This window comes from Egretta garzetta, unplaced genomic scaffold (genome assembly GCF_000687185.1).
Source record: "Egretta garzetta isolate BGI_Z169 unplaced genomic scaffold, ASM68718v1 scaffold101, whole genome shotgun sequence".
NCBI lineage: Eukaryota > Metazoa > Chordata > Aves > Pelecaniformes > Ardeidae > Egretta > Egretta garzetta.
The window spans coordinates 603052-613416 of NW_009258666.1; the positions used below are offsets into that span (position 1 = coordinate 603052).

Genomic DNA, 10365 nt, shown 5'->3' on the forward strand with positions numbered 1-10365 from the left:
CTGTTTAAAAACCAACACAAAGCAAAAAAAAAAAAAAAAACCACCAAAACCCAACAAACCAAAACAAGGCGAGTTCCCAAGCCCAGGGCTGCGGAGCAGGGATTGCCTAAGCCAAGCCCCTGCCCAAGGAAACAGGATGGGCAAGCTGGAGCCCAAGGCCTCAGCATTCTGTAGAACAAGGAAAATAAGCAGAGGTTGGGTTATTTGAGCTGAGGTGCAGCTTTAGGTTTCTGCACCAGGGCATTTTCTTGCCCATTTCCACCCTCCCCTCCATGCATTAGATATATTTCAAGTACATAGGGACAGTTTTCTTCATTTTGTGGGGGAGGAATTTGGCTTGTGTCTATTAAAGTCACCACTCTTAAAACTAATCAAGGAGGTGTGACTTTCTCCTTTAATTAAGGTGCTTACCCCTTACTAAAAAAAAAAATATATATATCTAAATTTCAATCCCTTTCCCTTTCGCAACGACTGCATTGACTTACAGATTTAACCACACTGCTCCTGCCAGGTGGGGAATCTGCCTATTTCTGGCTCCAGGATACACAGGAAACCACAGGCGACGATGCAAGCGTACGGCACACAGGAGAGGACCGGGCTTGGGTTTGTTGCGGGGGTAACAAATGAGAAAAGAAAACAATTTACAGCATTTCCAGTCTGTGCTATTCCCACTCCCAGTCTGCACAACCCTTTGTTCCAGAGCACTTAATTAAAACATGCAAATGACTCCCAGAGTCTTGTATCATGTATAAGTAATGGTGTTTCCTCGCCTTTATTTCTAAGGTTTCTTGGGGCACAGCAGACAGCAGGCCACTGTCCCTCAAACCTCCAGAGGACCATTTACACCCAGTTCAGCCCCAGGAGCTGCCCCAACAGCCTGCACATGCCTGCTCCAGACAAAGCCAGCAGCACTCGGCCCACATAGGCAGGAGGGAAGGGGAGCAGAACACACGTTCACAGGGCTGCCTTCAGCCCTCTGCGCAGGGGGGCAATGGGGCTCACCCACAACACAAGGACTGCCGCTTTCGGGGTGAAATCCTACTCTGGCACACGCAGGAACTAGAGGGGAAAGGCTCACTTCAGTGGGAGGAGCGTCAGTGCCCAGGAGTGCAGCAGCATCTATTTGCAGCCTCAAAAATCCAGTAGTACCAGTAGCAGGGTAGGCAGAGCCTGCCAGAGATTTCCTTACAGCCCAGGGTGGTACTCGCTCCGCTTGTAATAACAACTTCAGGCATGTACTGGATGCAAGAATGCTTTTTTACCCTTTAATCCCCTCTCTGAAAGTGAAGCACACCCACAAGAGTACCGTTTTGATTCCTACAGGGCTGGGCAGAAGCCGTGGGGTCCACACGGATATGGCTCACCTCAACCAGTCCAAGAGGCAGCTCCGTTTTCACACCCCATTTGGCCTCGCTCGGTCAAGTCCTCCAGCAGCCCATTACACATCAGTGGAAGCTCCGCACTGCCGCTACCCACAGAGGATGAGCAGCACAGCTATTCGCCAGTCCAACATCTTTTAGACGCCTAGGATCACTTCCAGTACAACGGTGATGAAGTCCTACAGCTTACTTCTGTCCTAGCACAGCAAATCAACCCTTCCGTAGCTTTGCTGCCAGCTAGACGACGTTGTGCTGACTGCAAAGAAAGCATTTCTCTGTGGAAAGTTCAAATGCTTCATCGAAATTCAGATTTTATTTCAAAAAGTCATGAACTTAATAAACTACACAATAATTTTCCTCATTATAAATTCTCCATAAAATATATTTTACAGTTTTTAAAGAAAGATTTGAAAAAAAAAATCTCTTGAGTGCTGAAAAGTATCTTGACTTTGTGTCACGCTGGTGAATAACTCTGTAGCTGCTACAACGATTTGATTTATCGAAGGTTTTTAAAACAAAGACCTCAGACAACACCACACACACACAAAAATCAAACAGAACACAGACCTCAAGGACTACCATTCAGTGTTAACCAAGGAAACACTCAGTGTCACCCAACAGCAAGGCTAAGCACCATGAGAGGGATTTCGGGTACCCCCACCCTTTAAAGTGGCAATCAGTGCAAAGAAACACTTCGGGAGTCAAGAAAACAAAACTAAAAAACTCTTTCCCGTGCCATTCACTAGCTTGCATTTCTGCGGGCAGCGCATTTGGTGTTCACCCTTTGAAATACTTCAGAGAAGAATCAGGTGATTTGCAAAGCGCCTCAAAGGTGAGTAGTATTACTCTGTAGTAGATTCGTACTTTAAGATAATGTAGTTGATTCTGACTTTTGGGTGGGCAGAAGAAGTTGTTCGCAATGTATTTTTTAAAAGCTCTCCGGTTTAACATGGACAAATTATAAAAAGCTCTTAGAACGTTACTCATCGAATGACCACGCTGAAATGTAAGTACTGTGAAAGAGCATTGGCACAGACAGCGAGAGATTTGTTTTCTTCCTTTCAGCAACAAGCTGAGGCTTCAACTGTACTGAACTCAGTTAAAATATGAGAACAAACAGATCTCCACTTCTAGAACATGAGAATAAATCAATCTCCCCTCGTCCTTACTCACAGATAAGCTCCAAGTCCTCTTTTACAGGCTGAGCTCTCCGCAGGGAAGGAGCAACACTGGGACATTCACGCAGGCAACGGGCTCTACCCTCGGCACGATGCAGTCGCCTCCGACCCTGCCAACCTACGCTGAAGCAAAGGGGCTCTGCTGTTCTCAGGGACACTGTCTGGAAGTTACTCCTAGAGCATCTTCTAAACAATAAACATTGTTTTGAGACAGCAAAGTGTTATTTGTCTGAGAATCACCGTTTAGACAGCTTGCCTTAAACAATAAAGTAAGCAAAATAACAAGAATTAAGGACTAAGGGCCCCAGGGGAACTGCCACCACCAGCAAGAACCAGCTGTAGTCTGTAAAGCCTCAGAAGCTTGGTAGAATCAGAAACCTTTGCTTTTAGAAGAACAAAAAAAATAATTTTGTTCCTGATGTTTATTCTCGCTCAGGCAGAATAAGCACTGACTGATCAAAACTGCTCTCTCAGCACTGAGAGGGAACAGTGTCCGAGAAGCAAGTTACACGAGTGAATACTTAGGGCAGTTTTCAGGTAAGATTTAGGAAAACACGTTAAATTGATTTTATTAAAAAACCAGCCTTTGTTGCAGCTTTAATATATCTGCCTTTAAAGGCAATTTTTTTTTTTTTAAGACTCTTACTTCTTCCAAAAGGTCAAATTAATGAGAAAGGTCACAGTCCTGCACCCAAAAGAACAGTGTTGTATTATTACAAAGCAGCTCCTGTCTGCTGTACAGTGTCAGGTGGCCTCTGCGAAACCTCTCTTAGCAGATCAATCTGCTTCTGTGGAACAGGAGCTGGGGATAAGCAGCCTTTCAACTACTTCAAAGCTTTCCATCCTACTGTCCGAGGTTTTAAATAAATATTACTTCTTTAAAAGGAAGAAAACAAATTTAAAAAAAAAAAAAATCAGCCAAGGGTGCCACACAAACCGCAGATGCCTTTCACGTACCGGTTACTGAGCTCTCCTGTGTTTGAGAAGAGGTGTGTTCTCCAAGACAAACACTCAGCCCTTTATCTCCTCATCACTACCAGGTCAGAGTCAGTGCCAGAAAGGAAGCGACCATGACCAGCATTATTAGAGTCAGTTAACAGGAAAACTGTGCTGCAACCATATTTTGAAGACTCTTAAAAATAACGTTCTGTGCTGCCGGATTCCCTCACCCGCGTTTCCATAAACTCAGCTCATCATACTCTCCTATTTGAAGTACCCAAGGTGCTATTGGATTATAGGTACAACAGCAGAGAGGATGTTGTGAAACTGTAGATGAACTGATTAATAAAGTATTTGACTACTAGAAGAAAGCAAAAATCAAATTATTAGTGAGCTAGCCAACATACTAGCACCTGATTACATACATTTGTGATTTGACTCCCTCAGTGACAAGCTCATTAGGCTGTAGCTGCTAAGCTTGGCCATGTCAGCGCTTTAAAAAAAAAAAACCTGCTGATCCCCTTGCATTGCATTTTTTGTCTACAAAGTCAAGTCTCAGACCCCATCTTTGACATTAGATAACAAAAATAAATAATAAAGTTATTCAGGCCTGGAGAAGAAGGAATGCTTCTCATCTATCTTCTTTACCTAGGTTTCTAGCAGACCCCAATCATTCAGACCCATAGCAAATAATTTAAGTAGCATACACTCCCAGTCACTCGTATACATATATACACAGAATTACTTTACAAAGCCTCAAGATTTGCACTACCAGCATGCAAATCTTTTTTCTTTTTCATGAGAGTTCCTAATACTGACATAGGAAGCTGGAATGTACGAAATACTCCGCGAGAGAGTGCTGGAAATAAAGTCTCAGCTCTTAAGACATCCTACTGCCAGCATACGCAAACGAACATCGGCACATCTTGCACTTGCATGTAACGTCCTGGTATTATACACATCATTAACACAACGGCCAACCCAACATTCGTGTCATTTATGAAACTCAGAAGAGATTCGTTTGGTAGAAACTACACCCCGCAGGTTTGAGTTCAGGCTCGTTTCTTTTACTGACATGAAGTTGCACCATCAGTTAGGCGATAAGGAGCTCTATCAAGAGAGACACGGCTCGGCAGGTCACGTGTCCCAGCTGCTGTCTTTAAAAGCTATGTTGACTAATCGCAGTTCTAGCTCAAATGCATCGGGCCGGTCCTGCGGGTTGGCAGCCAGCATTTCCTTGATCAGCTGTTTCATTCGAGCATTCATGGATTTTTTCTTTACGGGGATGAGCAGTTCCATTTTAGGGTTTTCTAGAAGCGCCTCTCCAACAGGCACGATCGCCGTCCCCTGCTTGACGTAACTCCCCAGAAGTTCTTTCTTTGTTTCCGTATCTATGAACGTCATTCTTTCCAACATTGCCCAGATTATAATCCCCAATGCAAAGATGTCTGCTTTGGCAGTATAGTGTCCTTCCCAGACTTCGGGGGCCATATAGAAGTCAGTCCCACATGCAGTTGACAGAAAACACTTATTTACGTTGACTGGTTCCTCAGGGTTCTGTCCTGAGGCTGAGCATACTTTACTCAGCCCAAAATCAGCTACTTTCAGGGTAGGCTCCAAGTCACTAGCATCCATCCTGCTCTGAGATATCAGAATATTGTCAGGTTTGAGATCACGATGAATAATCTGATTTTTGTGCAGGAACGCCAGTGCGCTGCTGAGCTGAAGCATGAAACTGGTGTTGGTCTTGCGGTTCGGCTTTCGGGACAACAGATACTCATTCATGTCTCCTCCGTCACAGAAATCCATGACAAACCAGAGGTAATAAGCACTTCTGGGGTCAAAGACTATTTCTCCTTTTAATGAGGTCTCTACAAGCTGCAATAAGGAAAAGAAACATCATAACTACCTGATGGTCACAAGAATAGAGAGATGATGGACAAATGCATGAAGTTTGGATCTTCCTCTTGACAACCCAGAGAGCATGATATTGCAACTGGTGAAAATAAAACTATGTGAAATTTATGATGTAGAAAAAAAAAAAATCACAATGTATTTGACAGCCTACTTACTTTTATGCATGTGAAGCATATCAAGTTCACACTCCTGCCCAGAAGCTAGAGCTAGACCCAGATAACAGTATTTTTAAAGATACTAAGTGGCCATTGCACACCCTCAATTTCAGCTGGACAGCGTCCCACCCCAACAAAGGCCGTCCCACCCATTTCGCTAACAACTTGAATGTATAAACAAAGCCTCAACAAGTAACTTCGTACAGCACCAGGGGGTTGTGTTCTTCCTCTGCTGATGAAGCAGCACCACAATAGATTTTTAAAGCTTATTCTCCATTCCTGACACACAAACATATTCTAGGAAGTGTTAACACAGGGTCCCTTTACTCAGGAGAATGTTAATCTACCGGCACAGCTGACAGCTGCTGCACATAACACCTCTCCCACCATCGTGATCCACCAGCTATTTTCTAGAATATAAGCAGCAAGTAGATCCAGCAACCAGTTCTAATAGCTGCTTCATAGAAAAAGCAAAGTAAACCCAGCAATCAGTTTTAACTAATCCTGTATACACAACTACACGTTTACCTCTTCAGCTCCTCTGAGGTGGCTCTTAGCATGCTCTGGAAGGTAAGTCTTGCAATTATTTCTGTTAGTAGTAAACCAACGTATGGTAAACCAAACATAGCTCCCACAGGCTTTCAAAATTTAAAGTAGCTATTAATATTTAGAGGCATTTTAAGGTGCTTTAAAAAAAACAACTTTTTCCATCCAAGAGCAAAATTACTAGCAATTTACAGCTATCTTTAACTGCTAGCACAACTAGTATTCAAACCAGACCAACTTAAGAGTAAATTCAAGTTAGAACTAGAAAACTACGTATTTAGGGTTTACAGTCAGTAACAGTGAGATTAAGGTATCAGAGGACAGCAGGGAGCCTCCTTCGCCAAGCGAGCACCAACACACGGCTTCCCTCCACACGGCTTCACAGGAGCTGTACTTGCATCTCAGCTCAGAGCGTCCAGACCAACAACATCCACCACCACATGTGTGACGGTGGCAAAAGACCACAGGACCAGGCTAGCTTAGGACTCTCACTTCACTGACTTTGTTCAGCTGGCACCAGCTAAGCTTCTGCCCCAAAGCCCTTCAGGAGACACTAATACCCCCGGCCCTGGCCAGCCTCCCCCCGCACTGCACCCCTTCAGCTCTGTAACACAATATCACCTGGGGCAGGGAGAGGAGAGGGCAAGCCAAGGGAGATCTGATTTTCTCTATTTTAGCACACGCTATTATAAAGTGATCCCGGTCTCTTCAGAGTCAGCTCAGCTCTGCCCTTTGCTCTTCTCTGCTCTCTGGAGCAGGAAAACAATCTGCAGTGCTTGCACCCGGCACGGGCAAGATCTGCGTGCTGCATTAACAGGCACTACCATCAAACCCAATGCTGCAGGTGATCTGGAAGCTCTTCCCCACCTTGCAGTTCCACCACTTTTTCTTCAGCTCTTCCCTGTACAGCCATCTGCAAGTTTGATGCAATCTCTCACAGACCCATGAACAACTAGGAAGGTGAGGCACTGATTTCTCCCACATGAGCTAGCCAGTATTATTTTACCCTAATCCCTTCATGAAAGCAGGTCAGTAACAACTCCCAAGCTACAGCGAGTTTACAAAGGCAAGAATCCTCTTTCTCAGGCTCGTACAGCACTCAGCACAACAGGACCTGGACAGCCGTGAAGGGTTGTTGGATGAATGTTCGCTAACAAAAGGTCCTACATTAGACATGCAAGAATGACAACAATAAAAACTGAAATGAAAAAAGCTGACTCGGGATAACACAATAAACACTGAGCAGGCTACTGACTTTTTAAACCAGAGACACAAATTCCTGCCAGGGGATGATTTATAGCTGGGGCAGCTTCTTGACAAGGGAACGAATCAGATTATCTTTCAAAGTCTTTCCAGAGCTACGCATTCTTCAAAAATACGCATCTTCAAACTTAGAGGACGCTTTCAGTAGCCACACAGGGGAGTGATACTTATTCCCTTATTTATCACACCTTTACCTCTCTTTGAAGAGATTAACAGTTAAGTTATTCAAAAAAGAAAACCGCTCACCACATGCTAGCAATTGCTTATTATTTCTGAAAGAATTTTAAGTGTTGGCTTCCTAAATCAAGACAGTTACTTCCTCTTCCAAGGACATCCGAGATTAAGAAATTCTTCAGAGTTCTGTCTCAAGACATTCATACATGCCTGCTCCTTAACCCTGCAGCAGGGCTTCTACCAAGTGATAAACACCTGCACCTCCCTTGTGCTTTACCTGTGGTGTTTCCTCAAATTCTCAAATTTGCATTAAAAAAAATCCTGGAGTCTTTTAGACTCCAGGCATGGCTTCAAATTACAAGATACAGGTGATTGTTCAATAGATATGCTCTTTTAAAGATATATAATAATTTTTGGGTGTCAACAACATGAACACCACCCTCTCCTAACTAAGCATACCTCAAAAAAAACATCTTAGCTACCCACCTCCTTCCCTCCCAGCTACACATCCATATTAATTACTTCCACCCCATTACCTCAGCTTCATGTACCTGTAAATAAAGGGAGGAACTGGAGCCATGGGACATCTTCTGCACCATACCATCTTTCTGCAAGATGCACTCCTCCAGGTGAATGACGTTGGGATGCTGGCTCTTGATACTGCTAAGTGCCCAGAACTCACGCAGAGCTAGTTCCACATTCTCTGGAGCATGGCACCGAATCTTTTTCACCGCGACCCGTGCAGAGGTCTTCCTGACGACTGCTTCGTACACCACACCATAACTGCCACGACCAACCTCCCGTATTAGATCGTACTTAGGCTGGCTACTCACCATCTTCAAGATCAATGGTTCTGGGGAAGGCGGAAAAACCCACAGAACTAAAACTTATGAACAAGAACTGGGCTGTATTTTCCCCCATATGGCTTGGTGCAGCAATATTAGGCCTACCAAAACCCTGCAATTAACAGGGCAGTGCCTCTGAGCGTTACGCTGAACGCAACGCTGCATTCGAGTGCTAGAATGTTCCAGAAGCTATTCTGTAAACCTGTACCTGTTGCCACGGACTAGTTAAAGGTGAAGTTACATCATTTCGGGGGGACTATTAAGATTTCAAATACAGCCCAGTTTTCAAGGTGGCAACAATTCAAACCTAGACTTGTATTGTGCCGAGACAGGACTATCGCGTATGCTCCCGCTCCTTTCTCTCAGTGTCTTCCGTGAATATCTGCGGGAATAACAGTATGGTATCATGCTCTCCATCCACACCTGGGACAGCAGAGAAGAGGTTCTAGTTGAAGCCTGTGGTTGGGCAGTAACAGATTTAATTAACACTGCTTTTTATGGAGGTGACTGCGTAAGTAAATGTTTCTGTTGTAATTTAATCATGAAATTCTTTGACTGATACTAAGACATGAGGATGCTTCCGATTTATTTTTTTAATGTAACTATGATTTTTCACCTAGTCTCCTCTGAATAAGGAGTCTCAGGTTACAAAAATTTAAAAAGGGTAACTGATTGCAGAAGCTTGTACCCAGCATCTAACTTCCACTTTTGCTCAACAGGGCAAGGACAGAACTTAAGATATTGCTTTAGAAGTAAAACAAGAGACACACACACATACACAAAAAAATAAAAGCCACCAAACACTGCTACAGATACACGACCCTCCCTGCACACTTTCCTGCAAGATTACACCCCGCAACACACCAGTACCACCTTCACATGAGCGAACCAAAATGGGACACTGACTCTAGGCAGGAAAAAAAGCTTGGCTAGCTAATTATCACTGGTCAAACAGAATGAAACATAAAAAAATAAAAATATCACAGCTAGTATATCCAAACTAAAATAGTTTATAAGACTGCCAGTGATAAATGTAATTCTCTTTATGTCAGTAAACCAGGCAATAAGGACCACATAGAAACAGCCTGTTGTTAGTAGTAAGTTTTCAAGTATTTCCACTTTTTAGGTACTTTTTTTTTTTTAGATAAAAGAAAAAAAAAGAAAAAGAGAGAGAAAAAAGGTATCGTCAGTCTCATGGCAATACTACACAGACATTTTAACCTTTCAGCAAAGTTTTGTGATATATGTTTACAAGAGCATTTTGAACCGAAATGTGACGTGCCCAAGAAACGCATTACCACAAGATTCTGCTCACAAGACGCATCGAGCCTGCGCTTGTCGCTGGACTACGAGGAACAGATTAAGATTACAGCCTGCACGTTAAACTCTGATGGGCCAACAGCCCTTTCCATGCAGGGGAGAAGAGCAGGATCTGTAATCTCACCAGCGGCCAAATAACTCCTGAGAAAAAGATTGCGTTACTCAAATACTATCACATTAGGTTCAAAATGAGTAGAAAATGTCCTCCCCCCCCATGTTGAGAGTCAGCTAGCTGCATGCTGTTACCAGAGAGGATCTGTCATTCTGCCAAGCATCAGGGTTGCTACCCGCCTTCCTTCACCCCCACAGCGGGCCAGGCTGGTCTGGAAATGCCGCCGAGGTTTATTGCCTCACCCGATGAGAAGCACTGCCCGCCCCCCGGGGCAGCGGCCGGGCCCTGGCAGCAAGGCCGGGCACAGGCCGGGCCTCCCCCCGCTCCCTCCTGCGGGCCTGGGAAGTTGCAGCCGGCACCTCACACGGGAAGCTCCCTCCCTCCCTGGCTGCTCCTTCCCTCCCTGGCTGCCTCGTTAGCAGCAGTCATTAGGGCACAGAATAAATCACCCGCCTCCTCTTCGCCCTGCTCCTCCAGGGAGGCCCTACGCGCGGCTGCCACACCGGGACCCCACCTGCACCGAGGGGGACCCTGCTC

The 10365-nt window shown here is 44.6% G+C and overlaps 1 protein-coding gene across 5 annotated transcripts; it reads right to left on the reverse strand.

The window, feature by feature from the left end:
* Positions 1 to 2963: 2963 nt before the first annotated feature.
* On the reverse strand, positions 2964 to 10359 carry PDIK1L (PDLIM1 interacting kinase 1 like). 5 transcript variants are annotated; one of them, XM_009648484.2, is made up of 3 exons: positions 9695 to 10359; positions 8103 to 8404; positions 2964 to 5374 (listed from the first exon to the last, which is right to left on the reverse strand). In XM_009648484.2, exons 2-3 carry the CDS (start codon positions 8385 to 8387, stop codon positions 4634 to 4636), a joined length of 1026 nt encoding a protein of 341 aa, XP_009646779.1. In that variant the 5' UTR covers positions 8388 to 8404; positions 9695 to 10359; the 3' UTR covers positions 2964 to 4633. The 5 variants fall into 5 exon arrangements, with proteins under 5 accessions (XP_009646779.1, XP_035759854.1, XP_035759853.1 ...); XM_035903961.1 differs by having other exon boundaries at positions 8103 to 8778; XM_035903960.1 differs by having other exon boundaries at positions 8103 to 8819.
* Positions 10360 to 10365: the final 6 nt, after the last annotated feature.